The sequence below is a fragment of the Mauremys reevesii genome, linkage group 1 (assembly GCF_016161935.1).
Source record: "Mauremys reevesii isolate NIE-2019 linkage group 1, ASM1616193v1, whole genome shotgun sequence".
Taxonomy (NCBI): Eukaryota; Metazoa; Chordata; order Testudines; family Geoemydidae; genus Mauremys; species Mauremys reevesii.
In genome coordinates this window covers 19,129,704-19,156,155 of record NC_052623.1, presented here as the reverse complement: position 1 = coordinate 19,156,155, position 26,452 = coordinate 19,129,704, and the positions used below count along the sequence as shown (strand labels likewise).

The following is a 26,452-nucleotide window of genomic DNA, read 5'->3' as shown; positions in this document are numbered from 1 at the left end:
GTATTTCAAAGAAACCTTATTGAGGTTGCAGGAACAAACCATCCCAATGTGTAGGAAGAAAAGTAAATATGGCAGGCGACCAGCTTGGCTTAACAGTGAAATCCTTGCTCGTCTTAAACACAAAAGAACAGCTTACAAGAAGTGGAAGATTGGACAAATAACCAGGGAGGAGTGTAAAAGTATTGTTCAGGCATGCAGGTGTGAAATCAGGAAGGCCAAATCACACTTGGAGTTGCAGCTAGCCGGAGATGTTAGGAGTAACAAGAAGGGTTTCTTTAGGTATGTTAGCAACAGGAAGAAAGTCAAGGAAAGCGTGGGCCCCTTGCTGAATGAGGGAGGGAACCTAGTGACAGAGGATGTGGAGAAAGCTAGTGTACTCAATGCTTTTTTTGCCTCTGTCTTCACAGACAAGGTCAGCTCCCAGACAGCTGCACTCTGCAGCACGGTATGGGGAGGAGGTGACCAGCTCTCTGTGGAGAAAGAAGTAGTTCGGGGCTATTTAGGAAAGCTGGACGAGCACAAGTCCATCGGGCCGGATGCGCTGCATCCGAGGGTGCTAAAGGAGTTGGCCAATGAGATTGCAGAGCCATTGGCCATTATCTTTGAAAAATCATGGCGATCGGGGGAGGTCCCGGATGACTGGAAAAAAGCTAATGTAGTGCCCATCTTTAAAAAAAAAGAGAAGAAGGAAGATCCAGGGAACTACAGGCCAGTCAGTCTCACCTCAGTCCCTGGAAAAATCATGGAACAGGTCCTCAAGGAATCAATCCTGAACCACTTAAAGGAGGGGAAAGTGATCAGGAACAGTCAGCATGGATTCACCAAGGGCAAGTCATGCCTGACTAACCTAATTGCCTTCTATGACGAGATAACCGGCTCTGTGGATGAGGGGAAAGCAGTGGATGTACTATTTCTGGACTTTAGCAAAGCTTTTGATACAGTCTCCCACAGTATTCTTGCCAGCAAGTTAAAGAAGTCTGGGCTGGATGAATGGACGGTAAGGTGGATAGAAAACTGGCTAGATGGTCGGGCTCAACGGGTAGTGATCAATGGTTCCATGTCTAGTTGGCAGCTGGTATCAAGTGGAGTGCCCCAAGGGTCGGTGCTGGGGCCGGTTTTATTCAATATCTTCATTAACGATCTGGAGGATGGTGTGGACTGCACCCTTAGCAAGTTTGCAGATGACACTAAACTGGGAGGAGCGGTTGATACGCTGGAGGGTAGGGCTAGGATACAGAGGGACCTAGACAAATTAGAGGATTGGGCCAAAAGAAATATGATGAGGTTCAACAAGGACAAGTGCAGAGTCCTGCACTTAGGACGGAAGAATCCCATGCACTGCTACAGACTAGGGACCGAATGGCTGGGCAGCAGTTCTGCAGAAAAGGACCTAGGGGTTACGGTGGACGAAAAGCTGAATATGAGTCAACAGTGTGCCCTTGTTGCCAAGAAGGCTAATGGCATTTTGGGTTGTATAAGTAGGGGCATTTCCAGCAGATCGAGGGATGTGATCATTCCCCTCTATTCAGCACTGGTGAGGCCTCATTTGGAGTACTGTGTCCAGTTTTGGGCCCCACACTACAAGAAGGATGTGGATAAATTGGAGAGAGTCCAGCGGAGGGCAACAAAAATGATTAGGGGGCTGGAACACATGACTTATGAGGAGAGGCTGAGGGAACTGGCATTGTTTAGTCTGCAGAAGAGAAGAATGAGGGAGGATTTGATAGCTGCTTTCAACTACCTGAAAGGGGGTTCCAAAGAGGATGGATCTAGACTGTTCTCAGTGGTAGCAGAGGACAGAACAAGGAGTAATGGTCTCAAGTTGCAGAGGGGGAGGTTTAGGCAGGATATTAGGAAAAACTTTTTCACTAGTAGGGTGGTGAAGCACTGGAATGGGTTACCTAGGGAGGTAGTGGAATCTCCTTCCTTAGAGGTTTTTAAGGTCAGGCTTGACAAAGCCCTGGCTGGGATGATTTAGTTGGGTTTGGTCCTGCTTTGAGCAGGGGGTTGGACTAGATACCTCCTGAGGTCCCTTCCAACCCTGAGATTCTATGATTCTATGATTTAGATAATTATGGATTTATTATTTTCCCTATAAAGCTGGCTTTAGACTAAATAAATAGTAACACAAACAGTTTCAGGAGGAGGAATCTCATTTACAATCTTATTTTTCAAATGAGAGCGCTGAGTAATACTCAGTGGCAGACTTTTCATTAGTCCATTTTGTTTCAAGGTCCAGCTTTGACATAAGGGGTTATGAATGTCCACCAATAGCAATGTCAACAAAACGTCAGAGTAATCTGCTAGTACAACCAGTAGTGCTGCAACTAAACATACAGACAGTAAAACTACCTGTGTATATTTAAAAAACAAAACAAAACAAAAAAAACTTCCTCATCCAGTAAAGCCCATGGATGTTTTTCATAATCAGGACCAGTAAATTCCAGCAAGACGCCACAGATGAAGAGATTGCTCAGTTCAAATTCTCCCTTTCATCTTGTTCAGATGAAACATTTCATTGTCGTAGTTCAATCCCTATGACCAGGCTACTCTCCACCTGGCAGAGCACACATTGCTGGAAAGAGGAAATTGAACACTGTGCAAAAAACATTGAAGGGAAATTCATTAATCTGAGTCTTGGTGGGTGGAACAATGTACACAATGATCCAGTAACATATGCTTATGTGATAACAGAAGATGGGTTTGTCTATCTTATAGCAACAATTGGTACAAGAAATGCCCAGTATACTTAGAAGTAGCAGTAAAAGCTGTAACAAATTTAAAAATTCCCATGTCCAGTGTGCAGCTTTATCACAGACAATGCTGCAAATGTGGATGAGAAGAAATCCAGAAGACGATAATGAAGGGAACCTGAAACTTAACACATCGGTGCAGTCTGATGCATCTTTTAGCCAAAGATTTAAGTACAACTCCAGGAATAAAAGGAAAAAATGTTGTTGAAATTGTAAAATATTGCCATAACCATTCTGATTCAGCTTCACTGAAGAATGAATAACTATTGTTTCATTTTCTTTTGGGATCCATAAGTACTTTATCCAAGTATTCATTTTAAACCAGTTTGGTTTACCAGTAGCAGACCTCAGATCCATCCAAAGATCCAGGGTTAGGTCAATCGGTCCCAAAAGTCATAGCCTCTTCAGTCAGAAAGGCATAAGCAGCAGTATCACTACTGCTCTCTCTTTCCTATTTTTTGCATAGTCCTAGGGAGCAGCAGAAAAGCTTGTAAGCCATAGCAGCGACCAGGCCCAGTTTTGCAGGAGGTCACTCACCACCTCACATCCCAGGTTCTGACACAGAGGACACAGGATACTTTATTTACTGTTTCCAGATGCAAAGAGGTCGATCACCAGCCCACCAAGTTGACTGATAAGCAAGCTTTCTGGAGCCACTATATTAATCAGACTTCTGCCATGCAAATCTTGGTGTTCATGACTGGCCATGTACATAGAAATAGGAAACTTTGGTCCAGCCAGGCCAGAAGCATAGGATATGCATCTCTCTATGATAGGGCTAATTGCATTCTTCCAAATTATGAAAACAGACATGCTGACCGTAGTGACTAGAACAGGTTTGTTTTCCATGGAAGGAGCAGTACTCCGAGACCTCAATCAATCGGTGTGTTCCACTGTGCTCTTTCAGGTACCAATTCCCTGAAGTGAATCAGGAATTTCTGTTAAAAAAAGATACCCAAATCTCTGCATTTACCACTTGTGGAAGTGAAGAATATACCATTGGAACTAGATTTGACAGAAAATAAGATGAAATGCAGAGGGGATAGCTGGATTACTGTATAGGTATGATGAACTCTATTACTGAAGCATGCACGTGTGAGAGATCAGAATCCTCAGACTCCACTAAATTGGTTTGTTTGTTTTTTTTGGTTGGTTGGTTCTGTGGCAACACTTGTTTTCTCATTACATCCATCTTCATCTCTATTAACATTCTTCGAGATGAAACCTTATACCCAACATCCGCAGCCCAAGCCTATGATTCACTTGCCTGACAACGAATGTGAGTGTGTCCTTATCACTGTGTTTGCTTCAGTTTCCTATACAGAAACCTGATCGAAGCGAGGGGAGCAAGGGGGAAAAAGGTCCAGGGAGAGAGAAGTGAATTTCATAGATACATAGATCTGACCTCTCGTATAACAGGTCATAGAACTTTCCCAAAAATTCCTAGAGCAGATTTAAAAAATGGTCAATGATGGAGAATCCACCACAACCCTTGGTAAATTGTTCCAGTGGTTAATTACCTTCACTTAAGAATTGACACCTCATTTCCAGGGCAAATTTCTCTAGCTTCAACTTCCAGCCATTGGACTGTATTACACCTTTCTCTGATAGACTGAAGAGCCTACTATTAAACATTCATTTCTATAATCCTGCTTCAGAGGAGGAGTGAAACCAAGCTCTCAAAATATTGTGTGGCTAGAATCTCCCAACCGTAAAAGAAGCTGGGGCACTCCCCTCCCTCCACATGTGCTCCTTCAGGGTCACTCACTCAAGGAAGGTAGTTTTCGCCCAGAGTTCAAGAACGGGCTCCCCAGAAGGCCTACCTCCTCGACTGCTTGTTATTCACATGGGCCAAGTAGGTCTGCTTTCCTTAGAAGTCTCAGCCTGGCTTGTGAGTAGGGATCTCTTCTGTTACAGAGGTGACAGCAGGGGGGAGAAGCTGAGCCCAAAGGCTTCTTACTGTACTCCAGCACTGGTAATGTCTGTGCAGCGTTCTGTTCCTTTCCCACCCATGGGGAAATAGAGGGGGAGAGATGGTTGAGCTTCACAACCAGAGGCGCACTGGCTGGTTCAGTTGTAAAGACTTGGGCACCATCTTCCATCTAGCAAACTGCCCTTCTGGCTTCACTTCCCACATGAAGATGGGGGGAAAAGGTGGTTGCTTTCCTTGGAGCCTGTTCTTTTCTGCCTGACTCCTTTCCTGCTAGGGGACAAAGTGACCCCACCCAGCCTGAGCTGCATCTTTTTAAATTTAAGCCATTGAATGGTAAGCTGCAATGTCAGCAGTTATTACTGTGAGAAGGGATGAACTGGAGGAAGCAGTTTATTACTTCTGCTATTCGGTATAAGAACCTAGCAGCTAAAAACCATGGCCCACTTGTTCACCAAGGCACAGTAATCAGGTGCGTCTTCTTGGCTTTGAAACTTAGGCCAAGTCTACACTACCCACCAGATCAGCAGGTAGTAATTGATCTATCGGGGCTCGATTTACCGCATCTCGTCTAGACGCGATAAATCGATCCTCAAATCGACGCCCATACTCCACCTCGGCAGGAGGAGTAGGCGGTCAACTTCCCGCTGTGAGGACGGCCAGGTAAGTCGAAATAAGATACTTCAACTTCAGCTGCACGAATAGCGTAGCTGAAGTTGCATATCTTAGATCGATCCCCCCACCCAGTGTAGACCAGCCCTTAGGGAGAATAAACATCCTAAAGTAAACAAGGCTTTGCCCTCTGGAGTTTTAGTTTCCCCAACTTTGCTACCCTGGCTCAGCTTCAGCAGTTTTAGAAGCAATGGAAATGTACTGGCAACCACTGACATTTTAGCCACAATGCCATCTAGACCTGCTTCGAGAGGAGTTAGAGGACATTATGGTTAGTGCCTTGGCAGCTGTCTGGAGCTCTGCTTACGGTAGTTTTTCTATTGGTAACAACAGTGCTACATTTTAGAAAAAATTCTAGTGCAGAAACAAGCAAGTTTTTTCTATATTTACATATAGCTATAAATATAGCATGGCTGAAATACCTCAACTGTAGTGAAAGTTATCAAAGTGTATTCACACCTACAGAGCCCTCCTTCGGGATGCACTTTGTGTAGTCCAACCATACAAGGATCAGGAACAACAGTAAATCTTGGAGGACAAGAACTACATAGCACCAGATCTGCTACAGAGCCCGCTTCATAAGGAGCATGTTCTCCTTATTATTTCCTTGTACTCAGTCTGTATCCACTTATCTGTTGTCTCTTGTCTTAGGGCTTGTTTTCACTATGGGCTAAATTGATGCAGCAGGTTGATTGATTGATGCAGCAGGTATAGATTTAGCGGTAAGTTGATGGGACAACGCTCTCCTGTCAATTTCAGTACTCCACCTCAACGAGAGGTGGAAGCTATGCGGATGGGGAGCATCTCCCATCGACATACAGCAGTGTCTACACCGTGCTAAGTCAATGTAAATTACATCAATTTAAGTTACATAACTTAATCTACTTACAGGGTTAGTGTAGACAAGGCCTTAGACTGTAAGCTGTTTGGGGCAGGGACTGTCTTTGTTTGTACAGTGCCTGACACAATGGGGTCCTGACCCATGACTGTGCTCCTAAGCACTATGATAATACAAATAACTAGCTTGTTGTGTCGAACATTTTCTTAAAGAAATAAGATAGAAAATACACTAAATGGTTCATGAAGTTTCCTAGATTAAGACTGACTGTTAGACACAAATCAGGAAATGCCCAAATTTAAAAAGTTACACAGGCTTACATAACTGTCCCTTTGTGCATCTGCATTACTAATCTCTAGTTACAGGATAGCATACTATCTCAAGTACAGCACGTCTTCTCCATTTCCACACCCTCCAACAGACACCCTTGTATACTAGGCACACACCTTACAAATGACTTTCATGGACTTCCACGCACAGTAGTATACAAGTTACTAAAACACATTTAAAGTTATAGAAAAAATAAATTTCTTAAAAATACAATATCTGTGATCAATACATATGTACTATAGGAAGTTAAGGCCGTATGCAACTGGAGACTAATACTTACCCCACTGACTATCATCTTTAATTCTGTTTTTGCATGATTCCATACATCTACATATATTTAGCAGGGGCACAAATACCATAAACAGAATATAATAAACTGAATGTCCTGTGCAATGACATTCAATTTATTATAAAAACTAATGAAAGATGTGTTTAGTAGGGCTGTCAAGCAATTAATCGTGCAATTAGACAATAGAATACCATTTATTTTAAAGGATGTTTACATTTTCAAATATATTCATTTCAATTTTACAACACAGACTACAAAGTGTACAGTGCTCAATTTTTTATTACAAATATTGACACTTAACTGTATTTTTTAAATCACCTCATCCAAGTACTGTAGTGCAATCTCTTTATCATGAAAGTTGAACTTACAAATATAGAATTATGTACAAAAAACTGCATTCAAAAATAAAACAATGTAAAACTTTAGAGCCTACAAGTCCACTGAGTCCTACTTCTTGGTTAGCCAATCGCTCAGACAAACAAGACTGGTTACAAATTGCAAGAGATAATGCTGTCTGCTTCTTGTTTACAATGTCACCTGAAAGTGAGAACGAGCATTCACATGGCACTGTTGTAGTTAGCATTGCAAGATATTTATGTGCCAGATGTGCTAAAGATTCTTATGTCCCTTCACATTCCAACCACCATTCCAGAGGACATGCTTCTATGCTGATGGGTTCTGCTTGATAACGATCCAAAGCACTGCGAATTAACGCATGTTCATTTTCATCATCTGAGTCAGATGCCACCAGCAGAAGGTGGTTTTTCTTTTTTGGTGGTTTGGGTTCTGTAGTTTCCGCATCAGAGTGTTGCTCTTTTACGACTCCTAACAGCATATTCCACATCTCGTCCCTCTCAGATTTTGGACAGCTTCAGATTCTTAAACCTTGGGTCGAATGCTGTAGCTATTTTTTAAAAATCTCACATCGGTACCTTTTGACGAAACGCAAAGATTGGCTGTGAAAGTGTTCTTAAAACAAACGTGCTGGGTCATCATCCGAGACTGCTATAACATGGAATATATGCAGAATGGAAGTAAAACAGAGCAAGAGACATACAATTCTCTCCCCAAGGAGTACAGTCACAAATTTAATTGATGCATTATTTATTTATTTATTTTAAAACAAGCATCATCAGCATGAAAGCATGTCCTGTGGAATGGCAGCTGAAGCATGGAAGGAGAATACAAATGTTTAGCGTATCTGGCATGTAAATACCACATGTAAATACCTTGCAACGCCTGCTACAAAAGTGCCATCCGAATGCCAGTTCTCACTTTCAGGTGACACTGCTGCCTGCTTCTTACTTACAGTATCTCCCGTCAATGTAAACAAACTTGTTTGTCTTAGCGATTGGCAGAATAAGGAGGACTGAGCGGACTTGTAGGCTCTCAAGTTTTACACTGTTTTGTTTTCGAGTGCAGGTATGTAACCAAAAATAAAAAATAAAATCTGCATTTGTAAGTTACACTTTCTCAATAAAGAGATTGCACTTCAGTACTTGTATGAGGTGAAGTGAAAAATACTATTTCTTTTGTTTATCATTTTTACAGTGCATATATTTGTAATCAATAATATAAAGTGAGCACTGTGTACTTTGTATTCTGTGTTGTAATTGAAATCAATATTGAAAATGTAGAACATGCAAAATTATTTAAATTACAATTGGTATTCTATTGTTATAACTGCAATTAATCACAATTTTTTTATCTCGATTAATGTTTGAGTTAATCGCGTGAGTTAACTGCGATTAATTGACAGCCCTAGTTTTCAGATTTAACAGTCACTTATCGCTTACCACTATACCTGATCTTCCTGGTAAGATTTTTCTTTAGATACAGCAAGCATAAAAAGTTTGTTCAGTCCCTTTTATCCCTTAATATTACTTTTAAAATGTAACTAAATATCAAAACACTAACCCTACAATAAGGTTACAAAATCTGGCACTAAGGTCAAGAGATGCCAGAAGTTACTCCTTTAGGCCTGGTCTACACTGGTGGGGAGGGTGTCGAACTAAGGTACGCAAGTTCAGCTACGTGTAGCTGAACTCGAACTACCTTAGTTCGAACTACTTACCTGTCCAGACGCCGTGGGATCGAAGTCCGTGGCTTCCCCGTCGACTCCGCCATTCGCGGTGGTGGAGTTTTGGAGTCGACGGGAGCGCGTTCGGAGTTCGATATATCGCGTCTAGATGAGACGCGATATATCGATCTCCGAGAAGTCGATCGCAACCCGCCGACCTGGGTATGGACGTACCCTTAATGTTAGCTCAGTCATACTGCTAATGCAGTGTGCAGGATATACAATAATGCATTTTACCTCTCATTTTCTGTAGTGCACCAACTAAAACCAGGTACATAATGAAGATTTTAAGACTCACAAAGCCCTACCTATAAGTTAAAAGAATAGCCAATACTATGCATGTGTACAGTGTGGCAGAATTAACACTCAAGGGGAAACATCTTTTGGAATTTTCCCATATTGGGTGCTTAATTTCATGTCTTTTAAACATTTTTTGCTCATTGTTTAAAAAAAAAAAAAAAAAAAAAGGAGAAAACATCCCCAGTAACTATTTGGTTTGAGCAGCTTATTAGCTCTGCAGTGTTTGCTTCTGGATCTTACCCTTTTGCCCTCCAAGCAAGATTTCTTGTGAAGCTATAAAAAGGTGCTAGAAACATCTTACTCTAGAGCAGGGGTAGGCAACCTATGGCACTCACACTGCCCGGGTCCTGGCCACTGGTCCAGGGAGCTCTGCATTTTAATTTAATTTTAAAATTAAGCTTCTTAAACATTTTAAAAACCTTATTTACTTTATATACACAACAATAGTTTAGTTATATATTATAGACTTATAGAAAGAGACCTTCTAAAAACGTTACAATGTATTACTGGCACGCGGAACCTTAAATTAGAGTGAATAAATGAAGACTTGGCACACCACTTCTGAAAAGTTGCTGACCCCTGCTCTAGAGCTAACCTGTCTGTCCACATACAAGCCCTTTCACCTGCCTCAGTAGCTGAGCTTGTAAATATCTGGAATTAAGTATCTGAACACACATGCTTCAGCTCCACCTTAAAACATTCAGCTAACACTTTGGTGTTTAAATGAGTTTTCTACAGTTCACAATTAGTTTAAAAAACAAAACACACACACACAAATATAGCCAAGCACATGCTTTTCGTTAGGGCCTATTTACATACCGAGCTTGAAGTTTTAGAGCTCAGCTGTTTAAACTACTTGCTTTAAAAAAAGTGCAACTCCTAAACTGCAAGAAGTTCTGCAGACTTTCCAGAACAACTATTTCAACAGCAGGCAAAGACCAGCCACGAAAAACATCACTTCCAGGAGGTTTTGAAAGGTGTCCATGAAGAAAGAGAATAGAAGTTGCTTTGCAATTAACAATAGCATGCACCACCACCTGCAGCCACCATGTAGGAAACTTTTAGGGAAAGTAGGAGACATGAAGAAGCAAACAAACACTGCCCCAAAGACAGGAAAAAGAGTTACAATTTCTTCAACAATAAAATGAAGCAATTGCGTTCAAGTTCTCAATCTGTACTTGTGACTGACCAACCAATAGCTTAGAAGGTCCTGAAAAAAAACAACCCCTGAATCCCCTCATCTTCCACAGAATTTTGAGTCAAGGGAATTCAGACACTTGCACAATCAGGCCCACACCTAGAGACTAGCCAGGATAGAAACAAGGCTTCAGGCCATTCACGTTCCTTACTGAATAATTTATAGTACAACAACACCCCAAAACCTCTATGCACTGCAATTACAATTTGTATTAAGGAAAAGAATGGGGAAAATGGGTACCACACATACGCAGTGATCAGGGTGACTGCCACATACTGTCTCAGTTCCCTTTAAAATATGTAGTTTTATTTTAGTAAAGGTTCTATAAAATTACTTTTTCTGTTAGTCTCTAATAGCATCACAAAGTAGGTTGGAGATTGCACAGTATGAACCCTGCACATTTCCTACTACAAACAGACAGAATTTCAGAATGCAGCTTTTCTTTCATATATTGTTTTATAGAATCAAGGAACAGCAAGTTTAATTTTTTTAAGAGTGATCATAGTTTCGTTTCTGAGTAAGTGAACTAGAGTCAGCTCAACTCCTATCATCTCTTTTGCACTATAGGAGAATATATTACTGACATTTCTTAAAGGCAACAGTGACACCTCCTGGTAAGATTACTAAATGGATTAGATGTTTACAACTAAAGAAATAAATTTAATTTTCAAAGTTTTTGAAGGAATTTGAAATGTATAGCTCTTTATCAAGGGTTTCCCTTGTGACACAAATATTATGATTACTCTAGACCTGAAGTTCAACACATTCCTAGATAAGAATTACAGAAAGTGTTATAACTAGAGTTTCTATATAAGCATCTCAAATTCAGGCTACAGTCAATATTTAAGTGATAGGTTACACTCCTCTACAATGCTAAACACCACAGAAGTTCTCAAAATATTGTATCTGAGTCAGCCCAACAACATCCAGCTCCCAACTGACCTGAACTTTTTCCCAGTTGGGATTAGAGCATACAATGGTAAATTAAGTCACAACCCTGCATTGTGATTTGCATAGGCAGACTGTTGTGCCTGCACAGAGTCCCTGCAGTCAATGGGGCGCTTCCACAAGCAGTGTGTTGTGTCCACACAGATCATAATGCAGGACAGGGGCCTTAGATGGCCCAAGGTAGCCACAACTCAGTGGTTGATTAGAAGAATCCAAGAACTACACTGCTAGTTTTGTTCTGACTACTGGATCATCCAAGCCCTTGGTAATTCACAAAAAAAACCCACAAAACCCACACACACAAAAAACAGGCATCCTCTTCTTCAGATGACCGTTTTTAAAACATTTAGTCTGCTTTCATTTTGCTGTGCAGACAAGGGGTTTTCTGCAGGAAATAAATTCCTTGGCTATAGAGTGTGGAATGCACACAGCCCTGGAATTGTAAACTGCTAACACTGGTTCTACTTTAGGCTGTTTTAAATTTCCCATGAAACCGGTTTAGATAATACCATGGTAGAGAAACCATGTGCCCTGTTGACACTAGCGCTCCTGCACGGCTGACAGTGGTTAAGTTTCACCATTTAGAAGAAGTTTCCCAAAAGGAACGATTAGCAGTCTAGAAACAGTTCTCTTTTTAAGATATATGCATTTCCTCATACACCAAGCAATTTAAAAACACATACAGCAATATTCTAAAAAGTCTTACCTAAGCAACGAGAAGACATCATATGAGTTACGGACACAGTTCTGATCTACCTGGAGAAGACTACTCTTCTGGGTGCCTGAATGATCCTTAAGGCAAAGAAAGAAAACCACTTTAAATAAATACAATAAATAAAATCAGAGTAAATTTTCTGATAAGACTAATGTGCGCGTGGGACCACACAACTGCCCTTACATTTAAAGAGCATTGAATATCACAATAAAAAAAACCTCAAAAGCACCAAAAAGAAGCAATTTAGTTCTCAGGAAGGTGGTGATTGCAGCAGGAGACAAATTACGACCCTGCTGTAAATCTAGGGTGACAAGATGTCCCGATTTTTGGGTCTTTTTCTTATATAGGCTCCTATTACCCCCCCATCCCCGTCCCGATTTTTCACATTTGCTGTCTGGTCACCCTATGTAAATCAAACAGCTAAGCATGCAGCATAATGCAATTATGCATTAAGTTATTAGCAGTGTTTCGTATTCCATTTTATTTTCTTTAGCACATCTTTAACCCCATTTAGCATGAGTTGCCTAATATTGTCTACTCAGACTCCAGGATGCAAAATGCAACTCCGCTGAAACTCCCCAGCTTCAACCAGTTTCGAACACAGACTTTCTGCAAGGCACAATGCATTCAAGAATCTGCTCTCGGACATGCAACACTAACAGGCTCTCAGTAAGTGGTAATTAGAAAGTTATTGTTTATCCATTCCATAAACACCCTTCAGAGATTCATGTATTCCTTGGGATGACCAAGGTATCCATGGAGGAGCTTCCGGCCAAAATTTGTAGGAACACAAGATTATGGCCACGGTCTGCACAAGGGATGGCAGGAAGGAATGTCACATTATCTTGTGCCGCAATTTTGTCAGATTTCAAATCAGTCTGTGTCAGGCAGGTGCCATACTTTGATAGACACACACCTAGGAAGTGTAAGAACTCTTCCTTCCCAGTCAGCACTAATACAGTGTCCCAGAACTGTGCTGCTAGAGACAAAAAGGTAAGACAAGACGTAGGACAAGAGGCCTAGACATGTGTGAACATTAAAGATTTGATTGCTCTTTATGCTGGAGAAGAGGAGACCGAGAGGTGACATGATAGTTTTCAAGTACATGAAAGGTTGTTACAAGGAGGAGAAAAAAAAAAACTGTTCTTAACCTCTGAGGATAAAACAAGAAGCAATGGGATTAAATTGCAGCAAGGGAGGTTTTAAGTTGAACATTAGAAAACACTTCCTAACTGTTCAGGTAGTTAAGCACTGGAATATTTACCTACGGAAGTTGTGGAATCTCTGTCATTGAAGAGCAGGTTAGACAAAACACTGGTCAGGGATGGTCTAGATAACGCTTAGTCTCCCCATGAATGCAGGGGACTGGACTAGAAGACCTCTCAAGGGCCTTTCCAGTCCTACAATTCTATGAAAAATACAGGCATTTACCTTTATGTATTTACCAGTGTTAGAATTTCACCAGGTCCCTGAAAGCGTTTCAGCAGGATACAGTGATTTTCTTCACTTTAATCACACACCATAAATTTAAAACGAACAGCTACTGCTTTCCACCACAGAAATAACTGCACTTTAATGTGGGTGAAGTAATCCTACCTAAACATCCTTTACCTGCCTGAGTGGGCTGCTGTGGGGCTTAGCCAATACTAAAGCACTTGGAGGTCTTTTGCTGTACAGTTAGATGTCCCGTGGGCATTTCAGTAGGAAGTTTCCCCCCCTTTCCATTTAAGCTATGTTTTTTCTTGCACACACTATGGAACTGCGTGGGTAAATAGAACTTCGCCGTTCACTTTTTCCACCCCCTTCACAATTTTCTAGACCTAATCAAACATACCCTCATCTTTAGTTGTCTCTTTTCTAAGCTGACTAGCCCTAGTCTTTTTAGTCTCCCTTTGTATGAAAGATGTTCTATACCCTTGATCATCTTTGTTGCCCTTCTCTGAACCTCATTCAGTTCCACTATATCCATTTTGAGATTTGGTGACCAGAACTGGACACAGGATTTTATATGGGGGCTCACAATAGTTTTGTATATTGGCATTATATTTTCGGTCTTATTTTCTATTCCTTTCCTAAGGGTTCTTAACATACTTTGTCTGCTGCACAGTGAATGGAAGTTTTCACCAATCTATCCACAGTGACTCCAAGATCTTTCTTGGATGGTACCAGCTAATTTAGAATCTGTCATTGTATACGTATATTTGGTATTATCCCTCTCCCGCCCCCACCCCGCCCTATGCATTCCTTTACATTTATCAGTGCTGTATTTTATCTGCCATTTTGTTGCCCAGTCACCTAGCTTTGGGAGATCGCTGTAACTCCTTGCAGTCAGCTTTGGACTTAACTATCTTGAATAATTTTGTATCATCTGTAAACTTTGCCACTTTGCAATTCACCCTGTTTGAGATTAATGAATATGTTGAACATGACAGGTCCTTGAGACAACACTGTTCTTCTCTATGAAAAGAGACCATTTATTTCCACCCTTTGTTAACTAACTGAAAGATAGGTACAGTAGAGCCCAGTTTATCTGACCCTCTATTATCCGTATTAACCAAACAACCAGCACACACAGGTCCAGAAGCGGGCAATCTATCCTGTGGCCACTAGATGGCGCTATAGCCTCGCACTTTCCCATTGTCCGGATTATCCAAATTTTTGATTAGCTGATCTGACCCCAGTCTCAATTAGATCAGATAAAGGGGGTTCTACTGTACTGGACTACGAGAGGATGTTCCCTGTTACCCTATGGCTACTTAGGTTTCTTGACAGCCTTTGGTGAGGGACCTTATCAAAGACTTTCTGAAAACCCAACTACACTGTATCAACTATCACCTTTTTGTTCCAAAACTTCTTCTATTGACCCATCAGTTTGGGACAGCAATTCAGATTTGTTGTTCAAAAGAAGAGCGCTGATGTGCTTACCTCCTCCACATCCCCCGCAGTGAAAACCAAATGCAAAGAATTCAGGCATGTTTGCACTACAAACTTAAGTCAACCTATGTTAGGTCAAATTACAACCACTGCAGTAATTACAGACATTTTTCATGTCCACACTACCCTCCTTCTGTCAGCAGTGCGTGTCCTCAACAGGAGCGCCGGGCTCCGAGTGGGGAGCCGGGAGTCCCAGTGGCCGCCCTTGTCATTTTCATGGCTCCAACAGTTTAGCTGATCTAATTGTGAAATTGACAAGAATGACAGCCAACAGCAGAAGTAAGTAATGCAGCATCTACACGAACACTGCGTCACCCTAACTACACCAACATAAGTCCTATGCCTCTCATGGACGCGGAGTTATGTCCATGTGGTAGGGCATGTACATCGGCGGGAGCAAGCCTGTGGCGTAGACACCGACAATTAGGTCGACGTAAGATGCCTTATGTCAACCTAACTCCATAATTTAGCATCTCTGCAATTGTCTTTTCTTCCTTTAGTGCTCCTTTAATACCGTTATTGTTTAGGGGCCCCACTGCCTGTTTGGTAGATATCCTGCCACTTAGTTTTTGCATCTTTTAGCAAGTTACTTCTCAATTTCTTCTTTGGCCTGTCTTATACTTTTACATTTCACTTGCCAGAGTTTGTGCTCCTTTCTATCTTCCGCATTAGGATCAGACTTTCAAATTAGAAGATTTCTTTTTGCCTCTAATGACCTCCATTAATCTGCTTTTTAAGCCATGGTGGCACTCTTTTGGTAGTCCTACTGGCTTTTATGATACATTTGGTCCGAGCCTCTATTACGGTATTTAGTAGTCTCCATGCTGATTGCAGGCATTTTACCCTTGTGACTGCTCTTTTTAACTTCTGTCTAACTAGCACCCTTATTCCTGGGTAGCTCCTATTTTTAAGAGTTAAATGTTACAGGGGGGGAAGGAGGGAGATGTTGGTATTTTCCCCCCCTACACGGATGGTAAATTTAGTTAGATTATGGTCACTATTACCCAGCAATTCAGCTATAGTTACCTCTTAGACCAGATCTTGTGCTCCATTTAGGACTAAATCAAGAACTGCCTCTCCAGGCAATTGTGGGTTCCAGGATGACTGCTCCAAAAAGCAGCCATTTATGGCATCTAGAAATTCTCTCTCTGCATCATGCCCTAAGGGGACATTTACCCAGTCAATATGAGGATAGTTGAAATCACCCATTATTATTGTATTTTCTGGTTTTGTAGCCTCTCTTAGCATTTCATAGTCACTGTTACCATGCGGGTCAGGTGGTTGTCAGTATATGCTTATTGCTAATACTCTTATTATTCAAGCATGTAATTTCTATCCACAGAAACTCTATGGTACAGTTTGATTCATTTAAGATTTTCACCTTATTTGACTATGCTTTTATAACATAGTAGTTCCCTCCCCCCGCCACACGTGACCTACTGTGTCATTCCTATGTCTTTTGTACCGTGCTATTATCATTCCCATTGATTATCCTCATTCCACCAAATTTCTGAAATGCTTTTTATATCAATTTCCTCACTTAATGCCTGGCATTCTAGTTTACCCATCTTAGCATTTAGACTTCTAGCATTTGTACATAAGCACTTGTACATTTTGTCAAGATTTAGTTGCTGGCTTTCATGTGTTATGCTTACATGGGACTTACATTTGACTGTTCATTACTAGCTCCTACCTGTACTTCAACTTTTCCTATCTTCTATACTAGGACATAGAGTTGCCCCTTTAATAAATTCATCCCTAATGGATGTCTCTGCCCAAACCATGTGCTCCTCTGCAGCTGTTGCCTCTCTCCCAGGCTTTAGTTTAAAAAATCCTCTACAACCTTATTTTCTGTGCCAGCAGTCTAGTTCCATTTTGGTGGTTGTCAGACAGACAATCACCAACTTCCCATTTCTGTCATGATAGTGGACAATGGTGAGTGGATGGCAAAGATCCTCAGAATTTTTTTTTAAAACTTGGCATTCTGCGCTGTTTCCTGATACCAAATGTAAAGCTGGTATGTCAGTAGTACATATATTAGTTTATGACCAGCATCTCAGAACAAGATTAATTTAAAATAGGAAACTAGAGTTATATTGAGATGTGTTGTATTTTGCTCTAGGACTCCAAGAATCTAGTTAGGTAAGGAAGAAATTAAATTGAGAATTAGAGAAACTGATTCTGTCAACAAACTGCTACATCATGTCCAAAAACACATCAAATTACAATATGCAAGCTCCTCAACAGGATTTGATTATGACTGCACCATATTGCATTTTACTGTTGTTGGAGGTCCCAGTTATAGATAGAGACAGAGGAGATCCTCTAACACAAACATTACGAATCCCAAAATCCTAGAAGTTCTCATTAGGCCTTGAAAAAAATTTGTTGTAACAGATTTTGCCACTAGGTCCCAGCCTGGACTCAGCCTTATTAAAACTTGTATTCTCTTCATTTAGATTAAGCCTAAATTTAATTTAGTTTCAATTTCTAAAGATATTAAATCAACAGAAGTGCATCTGTGCTTTATGCACCCTTATAAAGTGTTACACAGTATATTGCTCATCCTTCCATGACACTATAAAAACCAAGTGCCAAACCCAAATAAAATTCCAACACTTCAGACACTCTCCTTGCAAGGAGCAAAAAGAGAAGTCTTGCATCATGTCCAGAAGAGTTAAATTCAGGTTCTGGCAGACCACTGAGTTCAGTCAAGTTGACTTCTGTCAGCGAATGGTGGCAGCTAAAAGGAAGGATAGCAAGTGAGGCAACCTCTCAAGTAGCCTGTTACCAACCCTTTAGGGCTCTTAAAAAAAAACAAAAAACACCCGAGTCCTGAATTCCATCTGGAAACTTACAGGTATACAGCATAACTGAGGGATACTGGTGTTATGCTTGTAACTAGCACTGTAACAGTCAGAGAAAAAAAAAAGACTTGTCCACATTGTTCACTGAAATCACCATCATGTTTGCAAATGCACATTAGGCCCCTCTAACAGCCTGTATGCCCCACTTGTTTGCTTCTCAGAGTCATCTCCATGCCATTTTTGAGGCTTCTCCAAAGCATGGAACAGTCAGCCAGAGTCTAGACTCTAAAGCCACTAGCTTCTATTCATATTCCTCGCGAAGTCTCATCTCAGAAATAATCACAAGCAGCAAGTCAACAGCTGTATTTCGAAAACACAGTTATTTACTTCTGTTGGCTTCCCAGAGCCACCTGCATACAATTAAGTGTTTTAGTTGCAAGCTCTTTGGGGCAAGCTGCGTTAGTTGCAAGGTATGGGTCTTGTACACTGTCAGTGCTTAGAAAATGCAATAATTACATTATACATAGTTGTTGCTAACACAGCTTCAACTGTAACACGGTCAGAGTCAAAACGCTGACTATTCTGCTTGCCTTGTATTAGCTTGAAAAAAATTAGAGGATTAAGATTAGGAGACATGAAAGAGGGGAAATCATTCAAAGAAGGGGGTGAAAGCTACAGGTCTTAATGTAAATAACTTACTTTTAGGATTAGTGTGTCTGGTCATTAAGTGTTTTGAAATACACCACAACTCAAGGTACTTTAAATTCAAAGTAATCCTTCATGATTAATAGCCACTTGAAGCAGATTTCATTTTCAAGCTTTTTACAAAAAGTTTGTTGCTCACATGCATGTGTCATTGGTGCCGACTGACTGGTCAGTCAGTGGTCATGAGTGCTGACTGATAAAAACCATAGTATTCAAAGATGAAAACAAGCATTTCTGGGCAGCTAAAAACACAAGACATTACAGAGACTCTGGAAATAATTTTTTAATAAGATGTTGATCAAATACTTTTTAAAACTGGTAGGCCCAGTAAGTATTTAAAACAGTGTAACTGCATGAAATCTCATTAATCTCGCATTTGTGCTCTGCACAGCCATTAAGACAAGTAGTAACTGAACTTTGGTTATCCAGTTATGCAAGATGGCAGGATTAGGAGTGTGCTATCTGCAGCACTCTGCTTTTGCAGAGAGAAAGAGGTAACTTGTTTCATTCAACAGTAACCCTTCTGGTCATTTACAAGCCAATGACTGGCTACAACTAGTTCCATTAAACTTACTGGGAAAGCAAAGATGGAAACTGCAACATGGAGCCTCAGGGACAGAGGGTAAGTGAAGAGGACAGTAAGAACTGTCTACAATTTTGAAGCTTTGGTGCCTAAAGTTAGGCACCTAGACAAAAGTGGGAAAGGTTCAGCACTCTTGAAAGTGAGGCCATTTGTTTAAGTGGCCCAATTTTTCAGAGATGCTGAGCATCCCAACATCCAATTATTTAGGTGCTTACAGTAGGCACCGAACCTTGAAAATGCTGGCCTATGCCAAAAGAATTTAAATTACAGCCTGTGACTATCATTACTACATAATTTGCATAAATATTAGGTATTCGTACCTTCTGTTCAAAGGAAGCTCCATAATAGCCATCGTTCAACCCAAAAATTATTTCATTTGGGTTTCGAGCATGTATCTGTAGTTAAAAAACAAAAAAACACCAATGACATTAGGGTCAACTTAGTTTACCTGCAATCAAGCTTAATATTAATTGCTATTTTTATGACTGACTGTCACCTTTTCAGTTCTTCCTTCTAGTGCTAATAGTGTCCATGAGGGAACTGAACTATTACCATAGAGAACACACTTGACTTTCACACCTCTAAACAGGAAACGGCTGATATGCTCAGTGATTATTCCCATCTTCCAAGATGGGAAATAAAAAATTTGCCTTAACCACTATATAGCACCTAGAACTACTTACAGTATCAGATAAACAAGTCTTCCTCTTTCCTAGAGCCAGAAGTAGAGAAATAGTAGGAAGATCGAAAATAATAAAAACAAACAAGGAAATAGCTCATTCAGACAGCTCAGTCATAAAGGAGCCAATTTTCAGCAGATAATGCATAGTTAGATCAATCATATTCTTTGTTGTTTATGGCTCAACACAAAACTGTTCCTACATTAAGTGTGTTAGCTGAGGGGGCAAGGTTATTTATAAACAAAAAAGGTAGTGTTAGAGAATATTCTCTAGAGGGCTATTTCCTTGGTGCAATGAAATGAAACAGAACACTGAAAATCATCTTCTGCACAGCAAGTACTGGATCCAACAACAAATGCTTTTTCATTACAAGCCTATTTTATAAATAATGTTGACATTTCAAAGCATTTCCATCTTTTAAAGCTGTAGATTCATTTTAGGACGGCAAACTCAAAGAGCAAGAGAGAGAGAGACCAGGGCAGGACACTCATCTAAGAAACTTAGTTGAAAACCAAGTCTGTCAACCTACTGTGATTACGACGAACAGACACCTGGCATTTGTTTCATGAGTTATGGCTCTCTAAGTATCTCCCTTTTACATCAATTACAAGTTTAAAGAAAATGTTAAAACTAATGTTAATGACTCGCATTTATGTAAAATCACAACTAAAGATTCCACTTGTTCCATAAGACCCACAAATACTAACCAGGGGCTCTCAAACTTCATTGCATCGTGACCCCCTTCTGACAAGAAAAATTACAACACGACCCCAGGAGGGAGGTCTGAAGCCTAAGCCCCACTGCCCCACGCGGGGGTCCAGAGCCTGAGCCCCACCGCTCAGGGCAGGGGGCCAAAGCAGAAGCCCAAGGGCTTAAGCCCCAGGCGGGAGGCCTGTAATCTGAGCCCTACCACCTGGGGCTCTTCAGAGCCACGTAGTGGGGCTTGGGCTTAGGCTTCGGGCCCAGGCAATGCCAGCCCTGGTGACCCCATTAAAATGGGGTCCTGACCCAGTTTGAGAACCGCTGTACTAAACCCATGCCAGATAGGTGATTTCCCAGGACTAGAGAAGAACGGGGGGAAAAAAGGTTCCAAGGTAAACACCATCCTCTTGGTTTCTTAGTCTGTAGTTGGATTGAAGATTTTTATGCCAAGGGCATTGTTGGCATTCTAGTAGTATTAGCACAGTCTAATTAGAAAAGCTAAAGAAAGTAAACTGTGATCACATACACTGTTTCTCACTTGGGGCTACTATTGTGATTAAGAAGCTCAAATAGCTGCAGCAACTTTAATCCCCAAGAAATTTCACAACATAAAATACTTGAATATTGTGTCCATCCCTACTATTTAAAGCTCCTTACAATGAGGAGAGCTACCCATAGTAGCAGTCCCTTTGTAAGTAGTTTTATTCCATAATTAAGATACAGTGTTTACTATATTTCATCATTTTCCTTCTCTTCAGTCTGTTTGTAGCCTTGATCTTACAACTTTTTTTTTTCTCTTAAACAAAGACTTTTAGCTACTTAATCCACTAATTGAGGAAACATGCTTTTAATTTTACCTGCTGACCCAAGTATTTTAGTCCATCTAGACTGACTTTCCATTCGATCAACAGCTGATAGAGCTCTTTCTTGCCACCCCAGATCCTCACCAGAAAACATGACACAGATGTATCGAGGCGATCAGGCATTATTCCAAAGTCAAGACTCCTCCATGTTGGATTCTGTTGATAAGTAAAATAAAGATGTAGGAAGAACAACATTCTTTGGTGTCATTTCAGTTTAACAACATACAGTGTGTTTAAAATTTAAAGAGGCCAAGTATTTATGTCAAACTTCCAGGGTGAAGTAACACCCTGCAAGATCAACGGTCTACTAAGTTACACATGAGAAGGCTCAAGCCATCAGAGACTCTGCTCCTTCATTATTCACGTTCCCTTTTCTGATCAAGATTCCTAGTTTGGCTCCCATTTCCATCTGCTGCTGCAAGCCTGCAGGCTTTCAGACCAACTACTACTTCCTTCCATTATGAGATGCCAGGAAATTACTTCATTAACTTCCTTTTGCCACAACAGGCACTTTTTCAAGAAATACAAATACTAGTATTTTTAGAAAATGGGAGTAGCGTGAAGACTGTTCCATACTCTTAACATCTGGCTTCTAAAAAAAAAAAGAGCTGTAGTTTATATTAACACCGATTTACTTCTCATTAACTGAATTTGGTTTAACTATTAATGGGGGTTTGTTCCTATTCCCCTTCATCCCTCAACTCTGCAATGCTGACACCAAACCCTGAGTGCTGCTACCTTCTGAGGAGCTCTCTTCATTCTAGAAATTTGGAGAGCCAGCCAGACAAGTCCAGACCTTAGGGTTTGACAAAAAAAACACCACAGACTTAAAATCCTGCTGACTAATTTCTCTGAATTTAGAGAAGGTTTCAAGTGTCTTGAGAATTTTGAATAATCATGGTACCACTATATTTAAGAAATTATGAAAAACAGTCATAACATGCTGCAAGCTTAAACATGCATACTAGTGATTAATAGGTCAGAATGAGAAGACTCCAAAGGGTATCTATTTCCTTCCGTAAGTTTTACATAAGTCCCTGTCCCCTTACTCACCTCTTGAATTTTTCCTAGCAAGAAAGACCTATTTATATATCTGTTGCTGGCTACCATCATAACAGGAAATTAAATACTGGTAGAGTACTTGGCAGTTATACGGGAACTTGCTAAAATGTGCTACTTTAATATTTGCAGCACTGTTAGTAGTAATTGCATCACTTAGCCTTGTGTTTCTTTGGATAGACCCCCAGTTTATAATTAAGTTTCCATTTCAGACTAAATACAGCAGAATTCTAGATATAAAAAAGGTCCCAGAGAAAACCCAACAGGTTTGGACAACTGGGGGAGGTCGGTCAAATCAGGAGATCTTCAAATATGTGTTCAAGGTCTCCTGACTTCAGAATGTCTTCAAACCCTGCTGGATAGCTCCCCCAGTTTGCTACCAAACCCTCATATGCTAAAGTCCAACTTCAGCACACAGACTCAATTTAAACCTCCAGGAAGGTAACAGATCTTTGGACTTAACAGCAAAGTGGTGCACAGATAAGAAATTTGACTTATGCTACTTCAACACCAATATTTTCCCTAATACTCTAAAAGAGAGAGACTTGCATATCTCTGGAAAGTATCTGAAACTTGTCTAACCACCAGCATTTTCAGCCTCTTAGGGCTATGCAAATACCAATGAAATCAATAAAAGTACTCACTGAGTACAGCATATTTGCAAGAGGAAGGACTGCAGGATCAGATACTTGTTTGTAAGCTTTAGGCTACACTGAAGCCATCTACAGACTGTTAGCACATAACACAATTTTAATTCTCTGTTTCTAAGACTTAAGTTTCTTAAACTGTAAGCTCTTGAAAGTAGGGACCATATTTCCACACAAAACACAGATATTCCCTAATTACCACCTATACTACAAGATTATATAAAATTTGCAGCAGCTCTAGTCCTTCCAACACAGTTCGCGAGCAGTACTAAGACACTATTCTGAAGCTCTACAGCTCAGATTTTTAGAACTTCTTGTTTTTAATTCATCAACATCAAAATAACTTTGAAAACAGTTCTCAAATTCACTGTTAAAGCCTAATTGGAATTTATTAAGCTACATTCTTCCCTCCTATTTATATTGGCATCTGTGGCATTACTTGTAAGTGCTAGGATTCTGGCTTTTATATGTAAGTTGGCTTTAAGGGCAAGGGAGGAAGGAGAATGAATTATTCTTGTTTGTTTTGCGACATCTGGAAGACAGGAAAACAATTGTTTATGGACTTTGCTGACAGCTGTCAGAAAAAGTAGGTCACATTTTGAGTCTAGACGGCATGACCATTTCCCATTAAAAACATTTGATTGTAGGGTTTATGCAGCACCAATAATACCTGGCACCGTATGTACCACCACTGCAACTAGCTCTTCCAGAAAAGTGAAAACTGAGTCAGACTAGTACTGAAGCCATCTGCTAAATAATTCACGTAGTTTGTCAGATTTATCCTTTTCGGCTTTTAAACAGAATAAATTTTGTAAAGCTTTTAACATGGGAACAGAGTGGGGAAAAATGCACACATTACAGTGAATTAGCCTGGAGTGTTTTGTTTAGTTCTATTAATTAAGATTTTTTTGGAGCAATGTTTTATATTGGTAATTTGTTGAATTGTTACTGCTATTCAGTAACTCCGCTTCTAGTGATTTCCACACATTTGAACAGGACTTGGAATGAGCACGAGAATTTGATATTTTCTTTCCCAAAGCTATCGAAGGCTGACATGATTTCCTTTACGAGACTCATTCTGGGAAGTTATAACCAAGATATCCCAAACAGAGGGAGAGTGGGAAAAATCACTTGTCCAAGAGAAGCCAGTTCTAAACATTGCATAGAACTGTGACCTGCTGGTAAGCAGAAATAAGTTTATTTCCTCCCCATCTCCCTGTACCTCAGGCCTAGCACAAGGAAGAACAGACAAGTATTCAAGGAAGCCCTCCTAACAGAGGAGGCAATAGCTCACAGCATTACTCCTCACCAACCTTTGGGTCAAGGATCATCTTTTGGGGGAGGGAGGAAGGGATGAAGACAAGAACCTCCTTCATATTCTGAGATACAGCTACCGAAGTGCATTTGAGGCCTTGAGCTCACACACTTGGACGCTGATTAGTAGGACTGGACACATCACACTTAAAGTTGACTCTCCATAGCTGCATAGACTGGATAGGCAACATCATGCTTATCCACAGTTACATTTCAGGTGCACTATTTTCTTAGATATTTAACACTTTAGTAGTAGTTAGCAATACCAGCATGACCAAAGGATATAAATAGCAAGACCCACCATAGCCATCTATATTTGGAAGCAATAAGAAAAATAGGTGCCATGCCAACAACTGCATCTATTTGGTTTTTATCTCCACTCTCTAACCAGTGCAGTTCTGTCGTTGCTAGCACCAGTAGAAGTGTTGGTATACACAGAGCAGCTTCTTTGCTACTGTGACATGATAGGGCAGCCTAGGTGTTGGTCTTTTTAATGTTGCCAGCATTACAAATAATGGTAGAGCTACCTCAGTGCTGGAGTATGGCAAAATCTTCAGCAGTAAGGACTTCAAGACTTGAACTGCAAAAAAAAAAAAAACCCACACTACTCTGAGGCTGATATGAGAGATGCCCCCATTACCCATGTACCAGGGCTAGAAACAATTTTCTTGCAAGAAGCTCTGCTTCTCTCCATTGACACTGGGAAGGGTAGTTTTGGGGTGTGGAATAGGCTGGATTGATTTAGATTAAAGCGATATAAAAATCACCATTTTAATCATGATTGAAACAGCAAGTGGTGCACCTTGATCTAAATCATTAATTTTAATCGAGTTATTTTCTTAAGAAATGTTGATTCTCATTGGTTAGTAGCCATTAAAACATGTTTTACAACTAAATATAACCTTTACACTAAATTTGGTATTTTTTTTGCTATCCAGGAGGATACATTACATCAACACAATTTTCAATTTTTATTTCCCCCCCCCCCCAACACACACACTTGTTATGTTAAGAAATGCATCATTCACCATTTTCTATTTACTAAATTGGTAATTTTTTTTGCTTGCAATTATATCAAGCTCTGTTTGGATGTAAAGTCAATTAAAAATGCACAAACATTTTAATTTATTTAAAAACAACTACTTAAATGGGATGGCTACATAAGAAAAAAGTTTACCCATAAGTTTATTCAAAACATGTTACTGAGAGCAGCAAAGTACCAAGTAAAAAAGAAGAGCAAAAAAAAAAAGTCATTTGCCTAGATTCACAACAAGCGAGATTTCCTTGACTCCCTCCCCCTACCACAACCACAACTCCTGTTTGAGGTTCAAGTTATGTCTTCAAAGATGACCACCTGTTTTGCTCAACTGCTAGGTTTCACAGAATCATGGAATATCAGGGTTGGAAGGGACCTGAGGAGGTCATCTAGTCCAACCCCCTGCTCAAAGCAGGACCACCCCCAACTAAATCATCCCAGCCAGGGCTTTGTCAAGCCTGACCTTAAAAACCTCTAAGGAAGGAGATTCCACCACCTCCCTAGGTAACCCATTCCAGTGCTTCACCACCCTCCTAGTGAAAAAAAGTTTTTCCTAATATCCAACCTAAACCTCCCCCACTGCAGCTTTAGACCATTACTCTTTGTTCTGTCATCTGGTACCACTGAGAACAGTTTCCCCCAGCCAAGAGTGTCAACTGCACAGTTAGACTTTAAAGGTACAACTTGAAACAGTTTTAAGAAGTGAGTTAGTAGTAGTTTCATACTACACCTGCCCTAAATCCCCTTTATCGTTTTTTGTGGATTTACAGATGCATTTGCAGGGTTCTGGGGTTTTGGTCTGTTCTGAAATGTTGCTATCCTCTGTTGCCAACACATGCAATGATTCAACTGACTATACACGATACTGTCAAATGCATAACAACCGAAAAAGAGATATTCCAGTTAGTAATTGTAGGTGCTACTTTTAACAGTATTTACAACAGTAGCTGGATAATTCAGATTTACAGGACATTAAGTTGATAACATCTGCCTCAGAGAGACCCTCAGGTTGTCATTAATCCAAAACATTGCCTCTTTTACTCCATAAGGGCATGAACCTTCGGGAGTG

General features: G+C 40.4%; 1 protein-coding gene across 3 annotated transcripts in view; it reads right to left on the bottom strand.

The window, feature by feature from the left end:
• Positions 1–26,452, bottom strand: part of UVRAG (UV radiation resistance associated) — a 148,778-nt gene that overhangs the window by 99,320 nt on the left and 23,006 nt on the right. For all 3 annotated transcript variants that reach the window (XR_005587866.1, XM_039498765.1, XM_039498755.1), the window contains exons 4-6: positions 21,322–21,483; positions 19,403–19,477; positions 12,045–12,130 (exon numbers count right to left, since the gene is read on the bottom strand). Coding sequence is in view for 2 of the 3 variants with exons in the window: in XM_039498765.1 (XP_039354699.1) it covers positions 12,045–12,130; positions 19,403–19,477; positions 21,322–21,483 (323 nt within the window). In the remaining variant the exon portion in view is untranslated. The remainder of the gene's footprint in view (positions 1–12,044; positions 12,131–19,402; positions 19,478–21,321; positions 21,484–26,452) is intronic.